An 18,153-nucleotide genomic window follows, 5' to 3' on the forward strand; every position below is an offset into this window, starting at 1 on the left:
TCCACCACAGAAGGCTAAGACGTCCGGTTTGTTTCTACATCTATTAAACATTTCATGATTGTTAATAATTTTGATTGAAATTTTATTCAAGATTTACAACAAGTTGATAAAAGCAATTCCACTATCCCTTAAATCTTTACCTAAAGAAGATCTGTGTCACTCTGTGATTTCCCTCGGTCTGAGTTTACTACATATAAAATATAAACAAAAAATACAAAAAAGGTCCCTGATTTTTACAGGTGGCTTTCAAAACTATTCATATACCTTGAACTTTTACATATTTTGTCACATTACAAACACAAATACTAGAATTTAAACTTAAAGACCAACACAATCGTCAAATGGAAAGAACATCATACATGATCTGAAATATTTTTTGCAAATAAAAAACTGCATGTGACCATTTTAGCAATAATGTTGAAGTTATTTTACTGTAACTGCCACCAGTGTTGATAAACCTTAGCTTGTTTCAAAATGTTTCACCTGCAACTATTATCTTTACCCCTGATTAATGGTGGAAAAATGGATGAACACGTCATCAGAAACCTTTGACAAAAAGCTAAATGAGAGCCGTCTCCTTTAAACTGTTGAACACAATTTAATCAATAGACTCCAATTGTAAGTTTTTAAAACAATCATTTATTCTGAACTTCTCATAACACAAAGAAATTTTACTTTATAATTTGTCATAATACAAAACTTTCACAAAGGTACGAGGTTATTATCTTTGGTTTCCATGGAAAGAATATGAAAACAAGCAGAAGAATGGAAATTAATCTCTATTATATTTGCAAACATTTATATTCAAAGTTTCTATAGAAATGTAGTAACTGAAAAAATAAACATTCAATAAAAATCCTTGCAGAAATATTAATTGTGGATAATTATTTAAATATTGGACAACTGGAGTAAATAAAATATTTTTTTTCTCTTTACCAGACTCGCTCTCTACCGCCATCCTGTGGTCAAAGCCAGTAGATACACAAAAAAATCCTTCAGAACAGTTTAATAATAAATGAGATTAATGATAAAACTGAGCAAATATTAGTTAACTGAAGGAAAGATGTTGCTGTTCAAGAAATAACACAGTAGAAGAACCTTCTCAGTGGAATTTTAAAGTCATTTTCAGTGACTGAGAAAGAAAATCTACAAGAAAAAGACGACGTTTCACTGGAGGACAAAACATGATGGAGTCAAGATGAGGACATGAACATGAACAGAGGATCTTTGTAGAAGAAGGAAGGAATCAGGAAGTTGAGATCTAGTTTAGAGGAAAGAGTTTATGACTGAGGGCATCATTTAGATGGAGAAACATTTCAATGAAGTTCTGCAGGAAAAACAGAGAAAATCCTTCAAAGCAGATCTGAAAGTCTCTGAAAAGTGTTTCCAATGCTACCAAAGGTAAAGATGCAGCAGATGAAACTTTATCTTCATTAAGCTTTACATTTGACCTTCAGAAAGATGGAAATATCCAGAAACTGAAAAAAAAATTAAGCAAATATGCAGCCTGGAAACTGGAATTGAACCTTTTTAATATTTCTGGTTCCAGGATGAAAATGAACCAGAGAGAAAAAAGATCAACTTTCCAGTTGAATCCAGTTCAGATCAAAACTCCATCAAGCCTCTAAATGGAGCCCAGTTTGAATTGGATCTTTATTGATCCAAAGACACAAACAATATCAGACACTAAATGACAGACAAGAGAAAATAAACAAGAGGAAAATCTTTGAGGTCAGAGGTCATCATCATGATTCAGTCAGACTCTCTTTAGACTCAAACTGCTGCAGCTTCAACCTCTGAGGATCAGCAGGACACAGAGATCATTCTCTACTTTACAGAGATCAGAACCTGCAGAGAGAAGAAGGAAGCAGAGATCAGATCAGTGAGTGTTTCCAGACTCTCTCCAGCAGCAGTCAGTGACGCAGCACATCCAGTCGATGGTTTCCAGGCTGCAGTCAGACTGATCTCAGAGCTGTGACCAAGATGAACCTGATCAGTTGTTTCCTGTTGAACTGAGAGAACAATCAGATCTGAGATCAGATCTGCTGCTGCCACAGTTTGATGAATGAGGACCACTGACTGTCTCTAGACATGTTGGACGGCTGGACGCTGGAGTCCAGCTGGACTTCCTGGAGACATGGACACAGCAACAACACTCATCTTCACACCCACACAAACACAGGAACACAGCAAGCTGCTGCTCCTCTGATTGGCTGATTGCTGTCTCTGTGTCCAATCAGGAAGCCTGAACCATTCTCCTCCCACTGAGAAGCTGCAGCTTTACTGGGAACACTGGATCTTTGCTTTGATACTAACTGGGTTTAGTTCAATATGCTGACAGGAGATGAAATCACTACAAACATTTACTTACTGAACATTCTTTACAAGATCCTTCAGCTGCTGAACATCTGAATCCTTCAGGTAGTTTCCTCCCAGGTTCAGTTTTTTCAGATGGAGGCTGTTGGACTTCAGAGTTGAAGCCAAATAATCACAGCTGATCTTTGACAACCAGCAGTCAAACAACCTGAATAAAGAATAAAAGATGAGCTGAACCAACAGGATGCAGGTTAACCAGTCCAACAGAACCAGTTAAAGATTCTCATGAATATTAATGCCAACAAGCTGCTGCTTCAATAAAGACCTGCTGACTTCAGAACCAGAACCAGAACCAGAACCTGGTACTGGGTCGTGTTGTGTTGGAGGATTTTAGTCAGTAAAATCATTCCAGGTTCTGATCAAAGTGTTGAAGCTTCAATCATTGATTATTGATTTGTTCCTGTCAGATTCCAGGATTCAGTTTTCTAGACTGGGTTGAATGACCTTTGACCTGCTTCACATGAGGGGGATTTCTACACACCGGGGGTCCGAATGCTGTCCTGTTCTGACCTCAGGTCAGCGGGTCCAACTCAGTTACACAGAGGGACTAAATTAAACTCTGGATCCAAGTCCAGGAACAAACTCAGAAAATATTGATTAGAACAGAAGAAATGAACTTTGATTTATGATCAATTACCATATTTTCCGCACTATAAGGCACACCTTCAATGAATTACCTATTTTAAAACCTTTTTCAAATATAAGGTGCGTCGAATAGATGCTACAGTTATGCATCCATTAAATGGAGCTGCGCTAAAGGGAATATCAACAAAACAGTCAGATAGGTTCGTCAAACTTTATTAATAGATTACAAACCAGCGTTCAGACAAATCCGTTCACTCCCAAAATGAATAAAGAGCTGTTTTATTATTTTCTCCGAGGTAAAGTTAGTGACATGGTAACATGTAGTGCAACATTTATATCACATAATGGAAGGAAACTTTTCCTCATTCAATAAACACGTAAAAACAGTCTGATATTGTTACGGTAAATCAAACGTTAGTGCAATCACAATATAGAAACACTCTAAATAGTGCAAAGCAATAACAATATATCAATACCTCAACGTTGTTCAAACGCTAAGGTCCATATTCACAATATGACCAACCTTGTTCAGCTGTAAACACAAAATAAACATGTAAAGCTCACTTTATTAATTTATTCCTCATCCACGAATCCCTCAAATTCTTCTTCTTCAGTGACCGAAATAAACAATTGGGCGAATACGGCATCCAACATGCCCGGCTCCGTCTCGTCTAAGTCGAGAGAACTTACACACCTCCACTGCTCTGAGCCTGAACACCGGATCGCCACAGGGTTGCGTGCTCAGCCCACTTCTCTACACCCTCTACACTCATGACTGTGTCTCCAACCACCTCAGCAACAAGATCATAAAGTTTGCAGATGACACGACTGTTGTTGGTCTCATCTCAGACGGAAGGGGGAGCTGGAGTACAGGGATGAGGTGAAGCGGCTGTCAGAGTGGTACAAAGTCAATAACCTGCTCCAAAACAAAGGAGCTGGTGATCGACTTCAGGAAGAACAAAACGGACATCCAGCCTCTCACCATCAGTGGGGCCTGTGTGGAGAGGGTCCCAGTGTTCAGGTTTCTGTGCATGGAGTTGGAGGACAAGCTAACCTGGAGCACCAACACCAAGGAGCTGCTGAAGAAGCACAGCAGAGACTGAACTTTCTGAGAATCCTCCAGAAGAACTGTCTTCTATCACTGATCCATAGAGAGTGTGCTCACATACAGTCTGTGTGTCTGGTATGGCAGAGAAGGCGCTCCAGAGGGATGTCAGGGCAGCAGAGAGAACCATAGGCTGCCCCCTCCCCACCATGGAACAGATTTACACTTCCAGGCTCCACAAGAAAGTTCTGGACATTTTAAATGACTCTTCACACCCTGACCATGGTCTCTTCCAGCTGCTGCCATCAGGCAAGAGATACAGAGCAATAAAAACCAGGACAAATCGCCTAAAAACAGTTTCTACCTGATGGCAATCATGGCACTAAATTCAAAGGCATAAGAACTTCTGCTCTTGACACCACTCTGTTAAAAATGTAAACTCTGTTAAAAATGTAAACTCTGTTAAAAATGTAAACTCTGTTAAAAATGTAAACTCTGTTAAAAATGTAAACTCTGTTCACTCTGTTGCACCTCCAGGCACTGCAACCATCTTCTGATGTTTATTTATTTCTCGTTTTGTGCTGTTTGTTTCTTTATCTTTTTATGTATGTATATTTATATTATGTGTTGTGTATGTGTATATAACCTGCACTTTAACTCGAGTCAAGCACGGTCTCAATCTGGTTGTAATCTGTTGATGACAATGACAAATAAATCTTATCTTATCTCTTATCTTATTAATGGAGTCAGTGTTGCTGCTGTTGTCCAGCAGTTCAGTGACAATTCCTGCCTTCCTGGAAGCTCGGACCACAGTAGAGAATGATGTATCAGCCCAGGCATTTACGATCCACTGGCAGATAGTGGCGTATGTCATCCGGCGCTGTCTCCCCGTCTTGGTGAACGTGTGTTCGCCTTCCGACATCCACAGTTCCCACGCAGTTCGCAGTCGAGCTTTGAATGCCCTGTTGACACCGATATCTAGCGGCTGGAGTTCTTTTGTCAATCCACCCAGAATGACGGCGAGTACTGAATTAGTGTGCTTCACTTGCTTTTTGACACCATCGGTGATATGGGAGCGCATGGAGTCGTAGATCAATAGAGACGGAGCTGCGTGAAAAAAGCCACCAGGTCTCTTTACGTAAATTTCTCTCAACCATTCACTCATCTTTTCTTCATCCATCCATCCCTTCAAGTTAGCTTTGATGACGACGCCGGCTGGAATGTTTTCTTTTGGCAAAGTTTTCCTCTTGAAAATAACCATCGGTGGAAGTTTCTGGCCATTAGCCTGGCAAGCGAGAACTACAGTGAAGGATGACTTCTCATTCCCTGTGGTGTGAACATTTACCGTACGTGCTCCCGTTTTATCCACAGTGCGGTTCACAGGAATATCAAAGGTCAGTGGAACCTCGTCCATGTTGATGATGTGCTCTGGCCGGATCTTTTTTTAGTAATCTTGTTTTTGGAATATGTGCGGAAAGGAGCCAACTTTTCTTGGTAGTCTTCTGGTAGTAGCTTTGAAACAGTAGTTTGTGTGCGGATGGAGAGATTACGTCTTTTCATAAACCGAAAGCACCAAGAAGGACCGCCTCTAAATTTGTTAATGTTAAGTTTGCATGCTAGTGCTGTTGCCTTCATTCGAATAGTGATTGTACTGACACTTCTACTTGCTGCTCTCTGTTCAACAACCCACTGTTCAAGTTTGTCCTCCAACTGTAGCCATCTTGCTTTGCTCCCTTGGAAACTCTTTTTAGTCTTCTTTACTTGGCACAGGTCATCTTGTTGCTACCTCCACTTCCGAACCTTTGATTCATTAATGTTAAATTCTGTCGCTGCTGCCCTATTCCTGTGTTCTGCTGCGTGACTGATCGCCTTGAGTTTAAACACTGCGTCATAAGCCTGTCTCTTAGTAGGAGCCATTTTGGGGTCTTTACACAAACACAAAAGGAAATTAAACAGCACGCTTCCCTCAGTCATATATCGCAACATGCACTGATCGCTTCTTCTTCTACGGGGGAAAATGAAAATGACGCACTGGATTATAAGGAACACAATCAGCTTTTGAGAAATTGAAGATTTATAGGTGCGCCTTATAGTGCTGAAAATACGGTATACCTAATTAATCACAGAAATATCAATAATTATATTATTAAAATACCTCAATGTCTCCAGTCTGCAGCCTTCAGTCTGTAGAAAACCACAGAACTCCTTCAATACAGAACCTTCCAGGTTGGTTCTGCTCAGGTCCAGTTCTGTCAGATGGGTCGGTTTGGACTTCAGAGCTGAGAACAGAGAAGTCCAGCTGGTCTCTGACAACCAGCAGTAATTCAATCTGAATAAAGAATAAAAGATGAGCTGAACCAACAGGATGCAGGTTAAAACTGAAATATGAACAAATAAATAATAAAAATGTAGAAAATTAATTTCCCTGAATGTAAAAGAAACTTGATGAACTGATTCCAACATCTGATCCAGTCAAACTGGTTTAAAGAGTCCAAACCAGCAGAACCAGAACATTTGATCAAAACAGAAACTCAAAGTTTTTCTAAAAGTTTCTCAGGATCTTAAATTCAGTCGGATGTTTTTTTTTCTCTCCATGTTTCCTTCCAGACTCTGTATTATCTGACTGCTCTGTTCCATCATTTATCTACAGATATTTTATCTCTCCAGTTTTTGTTCATTAATCTATTAATGATGTTTTATTGTTAGTTGTATTTTAACTGCAGCTCATTGCTAAGTATGACAGATGTAAACAAGTTTATTTCAATCCGTCTAATTCAGCGTTTTACAATTTCCATTACAGCTCACATTCTGAAAGTTGATCATTTTCTCATTTTGTGCTGATTCAGTTTCTGAAATATCAACTAGAAAATATTGAGTCTTTTCTCTGTCAGATTGATGAGGGTCATTTAGTTCAAGTTCTGAATCCTTCATCAGAGATGCTGCAGAAACGGGAACTTTATCATAAAGGAACAACAGGATTGTGAAGATGAATCATTTTAAATCTATTTTCCAGGTTAAACATGAGAATGATTTCAGTGAACTGATGAAGCTTGTTGCTTACAAAGGTAAGATCTCATTTCCTGTCCTACAAAATAAGAGCTGAATCAAGATGTCTGAACAAAATGACTTTAACACCAAAACCTTCACAAAGTCAGTATTTACTGCAGGACTGTTAATGAATTATCTTTCTATTATTTATGTCTCCTTAATGTCCAGGAACTCTGCCAGAAGACTGTGGTCATCCTGATAGAGTCTGACTGTCACAACAAACTCAGGTTTTCCTCTAGAAGCTGCTCTCAATTCCACCTAATTTTACTCTACTATCAGCATCTTTAATCTACTAGAGTTAAAACAGTACAACACCAAGACCAGGGATGCCCAAAGTTGGTCCTCGAGGGCCGGCATCCTGCGTATTTTAGTTCTCTCCCTGGTTTAACGCACCTGGATCAAATGATGGCTCATTAAAAGGCCTAAGAAAAACACTGGCATGTTGAAAAGGTTGTTGGTACCAAGGAGAGAACTTAAAGGTGCAGGATGCCGACCCCCGAGGACCAACTTTGGGCACACCTGACCTGGACTCTTTAAACCTGGACTGGATTATTATCAACTAATAGCAGAAGATTTAAAACTAAGTGTGGCATTTGTGGATCTTCAATAAAGGAGATTTCATTCTCTCTCTTTCTGCATCTTGGCCTTTGACCTGCTTCACATGAGGGGGATTTCTACACACCGGGGGTCCGAATGCTGTCCTGTTCTGACCTCAGGTCAGCGGGTCCAACTCAGTTACACAGAGGGACTAAATTAAACTCTGGATCCAAGTCCAGGAACAAACTCAGAAAATATTGATTAGAACAGAAGAAATGAACTTTGATTTATGATCAATTATAAATAATTATTCACAGAAATATCAATAATTATATAATTAAAATACCTCAATTTCTCCAGTCTGCAGCCTTCAGTCTGTAGAAAACCACAGAACTCCTTCACTACAGAATCTTCCAGGCTGGTGAAGCTCAGGTCCAGTTCTGTCAGATGGGTCGGTTTGGACTTCAGAGTTGAGAACAGAGAAGTCCAGCTGGTCTCTGACAACCTGCAGCCCTCCAATCTGAATAAAGAATAAAAGATGTGAGCTGAACCAACAGGATGCAGGTTAAAGCTGAAATGTGAACAAATAAATAATAAAAATGTATAAAATTAATTTCCCTGAATGTAAAAGAAACTTGATGAACTGATTCCAACATCTGATCCAGTCAAACTGGTTTAAAGAGTCCAAACCAGCAGAACCAGAACATTTGATCAAAAAAGTTTACAGATGTAAACAAGTTTATTTCAATCCGTCTAATTCAGCGTTTTACAATTTCCATTACTGCTCACATTCTGAAAGTTGATCATTTTCTCATTTTGTGCTGATTCAGTTACTGAAATATCAACTAGAAAATATTGAGTCTTTTCTCTGTCAGATTGATGAGGGTCATTTAGTTCAAGTTCTGAATCCTTCATCAGAGATGCTGCAGAAACGGGAACTTTATCATAAAGGAACAACAGGATTGTGAAGATGAATCATTTTAAATCTATTTTCCAGGTAAAACATGAGAATGATTTCAGTGAACTGATGAAGCTTGTTGCATATAAAGGTAAGATCTCACTTCCTGTCCTACAAAATAAGAGCTGAATCAAGATGTTTGAACAAAATGACTTTAACACCAAAACCTTCACAAAGTCAGTATTTACTGCAGGACTGTTAATGAATTATCTTTCTATTATTTATGTCTCCTTAATGTCCAGGAACTCTGCCAGAAGACTGTGGTCATCCTGATAGAGTCTGACTGTCACAACAAACTCAGAAATTTCTCTAGAAGCTGCTCTCAATTCCACCTAATTTTACTCTACTATCAGCATCTTTAATCTACTAGAGTTAAAACAGTACAACACCAAGACCAGGGATGCCCAAAGTTGGTCCTCGAGGGCCGGCATCCTGCGTATTTTAGTTCTCTCCCTGGTTTAACGCACCTGGATCAAATGATGGCTCATTAAAAGGCCTAAGAAAAACACTGGCATGCTGAAAAGGTTGTTGGTACCAAGGAGAGAACTTAAAGGTGCAGGATGCCGACCCCCGAGGACCAACTTTGGGCACACCTGACCTGGACTCTTTAAACCTGGACTGGATTATTATCAACTAATAGCAGAAGATTTAAAACTAAGTGTGGCATTTGTGGATCTTCAATAAAGGAGATTTCATTCTCTCTCTTTCTGCATCTTGACCTTTGACCTGCTTCACATGAGGGGGATTTCTACACACCGGGGGTCCGAATGCTGTCCTGTTCTGACCTCAGGTCAGCGGGTCCAACTCAGTTACACAGAGGGACTAAATTAAACTCTGGATCCAAGTCCAGGAACAAACTCAGAAAATATTGATTAGAACAGAAGAAATGAACTTTGATTTATGATCAATTATAAATAATTAATCACAGAAATATCAATAATTATATAATTAAAATACCTCAATGTCTCCAGTCTGCAGCCTTCAGTCTGTAGAAAACCACAGAGATCCTTCAGTCCAGAATCTTCCAGGTTGGTTCTGCTCAGGTCCAGTTGTGTCAGAACGGTCGGTTTGGACTTCAGAGCTGAGAACAGAGAAGTCCAGCTGGTCTCTGACAAACTGCAGTCATTCAATCTGAATAAAGAATAAAAGATGTGAGCTGAACCAACAGGATGCAGGTTAAAACTGAAATATGAACAAATAAATAATAAAAATGTAGAAAATTAATTTCCCTGAATGTAAAAGAAACTTGATGAACTGATTCCAACATCTGATCCAGTCAAACTGGTTTAAAGAGTCCAAACCAGCAGAACCAGAACATTTGATCAAAAAAGTTTACAGATGTAAACAAGTTTATTTCAATCCGTCTAATTCAGCGTTTTACAATTTCCATTACTGCTCACATTCTGAAAGTTGATCATTTTCTCATTTTGTGCTGATTCAGTTACTGAAATATCAACTAGAAAATATTGAGTCTTTTCTCTGTCAGATTGATGAGGGTCATTTAGTTCAAGTTCTGAATCCTTCATGATGAATCATTTTAAATCTATTTTCCAGGTAAAACATGAGAATGATTGTGGTAAACATGAAGATCTCAAGTCCTACAAAATAAGAGCTGAATCAAAATGTTTGAACAAAATGACTTTAACACCAAAACCTGCACAAAGTCAGTATTTACTGCAGGACTGTTGAAATGAAATGAAATGAAATTTATTCAAACATGAAATTTATAAAATCAAACATGATACAAAATAAAATTGCACAGTAACAAGAAGTGCATAAGAAGATACAGATTTTTGTTTCAGCATATCATTCAAAATGGGGTAGGAAGAAGTGAGAACAAAACTTTAAACATTTGTCATTAAAAAAAATCAAAATCAAAGTGGCAGTCAGAGTAACAGTTAATACCTATACATTTTCCCATTTTATGCTGGTTTATCTTTTAACCCTGACATTATCTTCAATACACACCTTACTTATTCTGTCCCCATGTGTGTATCTATTGAAAATTACCTCTTTGTACTTTCTTTTGAATTGTGTTAATTTTTGTTTTAAATCTTCATGTAAATTCCAACTTTACACCTTTAATTGAAATACAGAAGCTTTGTTTTCTATTTGAAGAATCTATTTGAGTTTTAAGTTATACCTCTTTCAGTGACTAACATGTGCTCAGGTAACAACTTTTAGATACCTTGAACATAAATTGAGCCATTTTAAATTCTACAAGCTCGTCAAATTTGAGAAGCGGGTTTGTATGCTCATAATAACCGAATTATGGATGATTCTAATACTGCTGAGATGAAAACTCCTAATGTAATTAACTCACCAATTTAAAGGCAATAAAAATCAGTTAATAATAGAATGAGTATTAGATATGAAATCAGAGAAATAATATCTAGCTGGATTTTAGAGCGAAATGTTGAATATGAGGTTTCCAACTGATTTGTCATCTATTATTCAGGGAACTTATTAGCAAACGAGTTCCCTCTAATTTGAACTGATTTCAGTATCTTTATAACAGTTAAAAATGAACCATATCTTTAAACCATACTTTATTATCTAACTATGAGAAGATTCTAAAATTGTCTCCTGAGGCTATTTTGTGTCATTAATAAAGGGAATTTATTCTCACTTTACTTGATATCATTGCTTCATAAAGATTAAATAAATGGTCCCAATACTGATCCTTAATTTGACCTCCTGGTCCAATCAGATTCCACATCTCCCAATTTCACAAAATTTAAATAACTCCTCATCCAGTCAGAAAAACTCCTAATTCCATAAGCTAATTTTTTTGTCAATTATAAGATTTATTACAGAAATATCTTTATATAATCTATAAATATCCCTAATTTCTCATCTGTTGCGTTGGTACTCAAAAGTCAGAGATTCTAATCCATATTGAATTCCAGGTTGTTTTTCTATGGTTCCAGTCTTTTCAAATTAGAGTTTTCAGGATTTTAGAAAATTGAGAAGAGAAGCCAGGCCTGTAGTTAGTGAAAGATGTTCTGTCAGTTTTATACATTGGTTTGACCTAGCTATTTTCATTTTGTTCTGAATCCATATTGACTATATTTGAAATTAATTTTTGAATTACTATTTTAATAGTTTTGAAGATTCCAGATCATCAGTCAGTAATTACTATTTTAAAGAGAAATCATCAAGAACCAGAACATGTTTGTAGTAGTTTTATATATTGGTTATATTTCTGCTTCCTATATTGCTGAAATGATATTGAAATGATAAATTGCAAATTTGTTCATTAATGGTCTTAGAGTTCTTATTAATTACTATTTTTCTTTTCATATCATATGATTAAGTATTTTATCTAAACAATTATTTTTATACTTATATAATATCTGTTTCTATCTATGAAATATAAAGTTTGTTTTTCGTACATGCCTAGATAACTATTAAAATATTCTTTTCAATGTTTTGTTTGATTCGTATCCAAATGTTTTATAAATTCTTCATAGTGAATTCACATCATTCATTTTATAATTATTAAACAATCAAGGCCAAAAATTCTCATTTTTTGTTTTTCTTTTCCCTGTATATTTTTGATATTTTTTTACAGTTTGTTATATGTATTTTTTATCAATGTTTTTTTATATTTTAAAAATTCATAAAGATAAATCATATTGTGAATTCACATCCTTCTGATTTTAGGCCACTTCTGCTTGCTAAATTCTTCAGTCATTCTATGTTTTTAAGAAGGTCAATATTGAAATCCTCAAGTAAATTTTTTGATTAGTTATAAACACAATATTGAATACTTCAATGGATCAGATAATACTTTGATAAAATATGCTCTCTAATTATTTCCTTCCAGTATTTTGTATTTTAAACGGTTGAAACAGTTGTTTTTAGGATACTTATAATTATTGTCAACATTATATCTGTTGATTTATTGTTCAAAATTATCTATGTTAATTTTCTTTATCAGTTGTTGAAATGATCCAGGGGTGAAAATGCAATTCTAGTTTTTTTTTTAATTGAGTTGAATTCAATGTTGTCCATTCTATAACATTTGAACTCAACAACCTCATATAATTTCTGACAAGTAAACATTTCTATCACAGATTTCTGTCTTTCTTACAAACAATCTCTATAACATTCTTAAAAGCTACAGCCATGTTTTCAACAGAAGTTCAGCCATTGTCATAACACATTGAATTTAAAATTATGACACTTATCAACAATGTCATGAAATGGAATCTCTTTCATTTTGTTTTATCTCATTTTCATAGTTCATAATCTGTTGTCTATTTTCATAGAAGTGAGTTATGTATCTTTGTGATGAATTTATATTTTTAGTGATACAGAAATTAATGTGATAACTGTGTTGGTAATTGATCATTCAGTAATGTAATGTCATTAGTGTGTTTCCTCGTACTGCATAAGGCCGAAGTCTGCATTTAAAATCAGATTTGAATTCATCTGTCTTCAGAATGTTTCCTTGTGCTGCAGTAAAAGTGAGTTCTCTCCTGGGTGTCTCCTCACATCAGATGTCTCAAGTTTCAGGAAAATTTAGCTTTTCAGTCTTTCTCAGTCTCAAGTCTCATTTGGTGATTCAGAGAAAAACCAGATTATTTTGATTGCCCCTCAAGGTACTCCATTTTATCTGTGATACTTCCTACTTTAAATATGGACTGCAGTGTCTGTTCTTTGTGACAACTTCAGTCATTTTAATGTCACTGGTGTTAAAACCACTGAATCCTGGTTTGTCAAACCTGGATTCTGTTAGTAGTCCACAATGATTTTAACAAAACCCTTAAAATTGTCCTGTTGTTGTTGGAGTAACTCCATATACATTCTCTTTTTGCTGCTCTTGACCTTAAGGCTCCTGCTGATACATAGTCCTCATCTTGTCTCACACGGGTCTTGGATCTGGAATGCTTCCTGTTCTGACCTCCAAGGCCAGCAGTTGTGTCCACTCAGTGTCACAGAATGAATTCTCTGTCCAAGTCCAGCCGATCTCAGCTGTTCAGCTGACTTGAACGGGCAGAACTTTGTCTCTGCTGAGTCAATTTTTTTTCACTATCTTTTTTATTTCCTCTGTCTCCTTAAGCCCAGCTGTGACCATGATAGAGTCTAATGAATTATCTTTCAGGTTTCTCCTTCAATTCCACCTAATTCTGCAGAAGACTATGGCATCTTTAATCTACTAGAGTTAAAACAGTAAAGTCTGCTGGTTTCAATCCAACCTAATCCCACAATCTTTAATCTAGAGTTAAAGATGTACAACCAAGACCAGGATTAAAACTGGTCTGAACAGTTTTTAGTTCTCTCCCTGGTTTTATGCACCTGGACAAATGACTCATTAAAACTGGCCTAAGAAAACAGAGAAAAAAATTGTTGGTACCAAGGAGAGAACAAAGTTTTCATCAGCCTGGAAATTTCATTCTCTCTTTCCTGATCTCCTGGACTGATTATCAACTATCAAGAACCAGAATTTAAAACTTAATGGCATTTGTGGATCTTCAATAAAGGGAGATCCAACTCATCTCCACCCAGAGGACTAAGAATTCTGATCAATACTTTTGCTGATCTTATAAATAATATCAAATCTCCATCAATAATGAGGAACCAGAATGGAACTGCAACATGATCAGTCTGTATAAAAAACTGAGATCACAGAAATTAATAAAAAGAAAATCAAAGTAATTATAGAAAAGAAGTCCAGCAGTTGAAAACCAATCTATAAACTAGATCAACAAAATCTCAGGTTTTCACTGAATAGTTGAGTCAAGCAACAGGAGGTTATGAAATATGAAAAAAAATCCAACAATGTAGAAATTAATTTCAATCTAAAAAAAAGAAAACAGCTGAGCAAACATCCTCAACAATTGAAAGAAAAATAGATGAAGCAAAGTTGATCATTCAGGTTGAAAATTATTTCAACTCAATAAATGATTAATAGATTGATGGTTTCAGAAAGTTGATCAAACTTCATGAGTCAGAGTTCAAACCTGAATCAGAAGATGATGCTTTACAGATGTAAACAAGTTTATTTCAATCCGTCTAATTCAGTTTTAAATTGAGTTGATCATTTTCTCATTATGCTGATTCAGTTACTGAAATTATCAACTAGAAAATATTGAGGCTTTTTTGTCAGATTGATGAGGGTCATTTAGTTCAAGTTCTGAATCCTTCATCAGGATGGAGACAGTTAAAGACCAGAGATATTTGATAAATTGAGATATACAAGAACAATGCCATGTCTAGTTATGCATACACTTAAAGAAAGAGCTTGTATTTAAATGCTGTGTGTAATCAATTAGGTCACATTGCAGCTATTTAGAGATATACAAGAAACAATTCATGTGACATACATTAAAGAAAAGTGTTGAAATTAGGAGCTATTTAGAACTGCAAAGGTTCTCCATGTCTGTGCTTTTGGTAGTTGAGGACAAGAGTAATCTGGAATCTCTTTGGTTTACTTTGTCTCTTTTAGACCCAACAGCTGCAGAAACGGGAATATTATCAAAAAGGAACAACAGGATTGTGAAGATGAATCATTTTAAATCTATTTTCCAGGTAAAACATGAGAATGATTTCAGTGAACTGATGAATCTTGTTGCATATAAAGGTAAGATCTCACTTCCTGTCCTACAAAATAAGAGCTGAATCAAGATGTTTTTTCAACACACCCTACAAAATAAGAGCTGAATCAAGATGTTTGAACAAAATTTACTTCAACAAAACCTTCACAAAGTCAGTATTTACTGAGTCTGTTAATGACAACAAAAGGTGTCTCTCTAGGACTGCTGAAATTCCACCTAATTTTACTCTACTATCAGCATCTTTAATCTACTAATTTAATCAGCATTAAAACTAGAGTAATAACCTAAGACCTCAGCCTGTTAATCCTCAGCTAGTTCTCCTGGTTTTTAGCACCTGGATCAAATGTTCTCTCCCTGGTTTAAAAGGCCTGGATCAGAATGATGGCTCATTAAAAGGGAGAAAACACTAAGATGCAAGGTTACAGGAACTTAGACCTGAGGACCAACTTTGGGCACACCTGACCTGGACTCTTTAAACCTGGACTGGATTATTATCAACTAATAGCAGAAGATTTAAAACTAAGTGTGGCATTTGTGGATCTTCAATAAAGGAGATTTCATTCTCTCTCTTTCTGCATCTTGACCTTTGACCTGCTTCACATGAGGGGGATTTCTACACACCGGGGGTCCGAATGCTGTCCTGTTCTGACCTCAGGTCAGCGGGTCCAACTCAGTTACACAGAGGGACTAAATTAAACTCTGGATCCAAGTCCAGGAACAAACTCAGAAAATATTGATTAGAACAGAAGAAATGAACTTTGATTTATGATCAATTATAAATAATTATTCACAGAAATATCAATAATTATATTATTAAAATACCTCATTGTCTCCAGTCTGCAGCCTTCAGTCTGTAGAAAACCACAGAACTCCTTCATTCCAGAATCTTCCAGGTTGGTTTCGTTCAGGTCCAGTTCTGTCAGATGGGTCGGTTTGGACTTCAGAGTTGAGAACAGAGAAGTCCAGCTGGTCTCTGACAACCTGCACCACTTCAATCTGAATAAAGAATAAAAGATGAGCTGAACCAACAGGATGCAGGTTAAAACTGAAATATGAACAAATAAATAATAAAAATGTAGAAAATTAATTTCCCTGAATGTAAAAGAAACTTGATGAACTGATTCCAACATCTGATCCAGTCAAACTGGTTTAAAGAGTCCAAACCAGCAGAACCAGAACATTTGATCTTATTAAAGCTGCTGAAAGTCAATGGAGTTATTTCCTATCATGAAGCTGGAAAGTCAGAGGCCATTATTTCCAACAGAACCACCTGCTGCTGCTGCAAAACTTTCATTCATTTCATCAGATTTGTTTTCTACAATCAGTTTATGATGTGATCAGAAACATGATTTAACAAACCTGGAGGAACAACATTTCATTCTGGATGTAAAGATGAGAATCAGAAATGAGAAATAAATCTGAATCTTTACCAAGGAACAATCTCCATTTTAAAGATGTTTGTGGCATCGAAATTAAACAATTTTTTTACCAAAAAACATTTTAAAATCAGAAAAACAAAGTTCAATAATCAATCATTTTATTGGATAAATAGAGAAAACAAACCCCAGAATCTTCACTTTACTGACTGAACTCTCCAGGATCTCAATGACAGACTTCAGATCAGATTCTCCACCTCCATCTATGTAGATCTGATTTATTTCCAGTTCAGTCAGATCTGGGTTGGTCTTCAGCGCTGAGGCCAAAACTTTACATTCATCCTTTAGGAGCCTCAAGCCACCAAGTCTGTGATTAGAGAAGAAATAAAATCAGTTCTAATGAAATCAATCTGGATCAATAACAGACTAAAATATGATAACAGTGATGTCATCATCTGATCAACATCTGATCTTCAATTTACTGAGTTTGACCCCACAGAGAATCAGTTCAGTTCCTGGTTAAAGTCCAGGTTCTGGTTCTGGTTCTGGTCCAGGCTTCATGTCCTCAGACCTTCAGCTGCAGTCAGATGTTGAAGATCTTCTATCATCTGTGAAGGAAAGTTCAGTTTTCTCTGCAGCATCTGATGGAGCTGCAGCATCAGAGCCTCAAAGGAGCTGCAGCAGCTGATGAAGAGGCTGACTGAGCTGAATGAAGGAAACTACTGGAGATGATGGAGAGGAGGAGGAACTGCTCACAGCTGGGACTTGGACTAGACCCTTTGGCTCCTTGAGATCTTCCACCAGGCAGGAAGTGAGTTAGAAATGAAGTGAGCAGAGCAGGAAGTCCAGCCTGCTGTGGACCTCTGGCATCTCTGGGTTTGTTTAGCCAATATCTGCTGCAGCATCTAGAATCATCATCATCATTAATAATAGTAGGATATTCTATAGAAACAAAGTTCCCAGCAGCAGGTTATTAAATGCTGCCACAGAGGAAACTGGGAGCAGAAACCAAACACATGATGCTCCCAGTTCTGTCTCCGTTCATCTGCTGGATTTGATGCTTTAACAAAGTAGAAAGTGGACAGTCGTCAACCTGCTGCAGCTAAAGCTTCAGATTGTTCTGGTCCTGCAGAGCAGCAGCAGAACCGGTCCTGCTGCTGCTTCAGGTCTGAACCTCTCAGACTGTTGATCTGAGAGGAACTGGGACAAACTGGTTGAAAGAGGAACCGTGTCTCTGCAGTGGTCTGTCCATCGTCTCAGAGGAACAAAGGTTTGGATGTCAGAAGAAATTGTTGCTAAACTCCTGAAGAGCTGAAGACCAAAACCCCTGGAGGAGACGGAGCGTTTGGGTCCAGCAGCATTTTCATGGTGAAGCAGTGAAAGTTCTCCAGTAACTAGAAGAGGCTGGGATGTCTAAAGAGTTGAAGCTCATGTCTCTCCAGGTCTTCATGGAGGACAGCTAACAGCTTCAACAAAGGCTGCAGATGAAGAGTTGATGAGGAAAATGGTTCCAGCTCTGGAAGCTCAGAGTTCTCAGAGCTTTGGGAGGATCTGACAGAAACCAGAACTTTTCTGGACCAGACAACAATCAGCACATTTTGGTCTCATTTACAAACTCAGAGGAAACTAGTGGGAGGAGGAAGAGGTGAGGATGATGATGGAATG

General features: G+C 37.2%; 1 protein-coding gene across 16 annotated transcripts in view; it reads right to left on the reverse strand.

Annotated features, from left to right (window-relative positions):
• Nucleotides 1–627: 627 nt before the first annotated feature.
• LOC122827040 (NACHT, LRR and PYD domains-containing protein 12-like) overlaps nucleotides 628–18,153 on the reverse strand; it is a 45,551-nt gene continuing 28,025 nt past the window's right edge. For 4 of the 16 annotated variants that reach the window (XM_044109549.1, XM_044109551.1, XM_044109550.1 and 1 more), the window contains 6 exons: nucleotides 15,935–16,108; nucleotides 9,507–9,680; nucleotides 7,938–8,111; nucleotides 6,162–6,335; nucleotides 2,372–2,524; nucleotides 628–1,848 (listed from right to left, as the gene is read on the reverse strand). In XM_044109549.1, coding sequence (XP_043965484.1) covers nucleotides 1,842–1,848; nucleotides 2,372–2,524; nucleotides 6,162–6,335; nucleotides 7,938–8,111; nucleotides 9,507–9,680; nucleotides 15,935–16,108 — 856 coding nt within the window. In that variant the 3' untranslated portion in view covers nucleotides 628–1,841. Of the gene's footprint in view, nucleotides 1,849–2,371; nucleotides 2,525–4,661; nucleotides 6,336–7,937; nucleotides 8,112–9,506; nucleotides 9,681–13,746; nucleotides 13,754–15,934; nucleotides 16,109–16,675; nucleotides 16,856–18,153 lie in introns of those variants that run through there. The other 12 variants (XM_044109555.1, XM_044109548.1, XM_044109559.1 and 9 more) reach the window with 10 other exon arrangements.

This window comes from Gambusia affinis, linkage group LG24 (genome assembly GCF_019740435.1).
Source record: "Gambusia affinis linkage group LG24, SWU_Gaff_1.0, whole genome shotgun sequence".
Taxonomy (NCBI): domain Eukaryota; kingdom Metazoa; phylum Chordata; class Actinopteri; order Cyprinodontiformes; family Poeciliidae; genus Gambusia; species Gambusia affinis.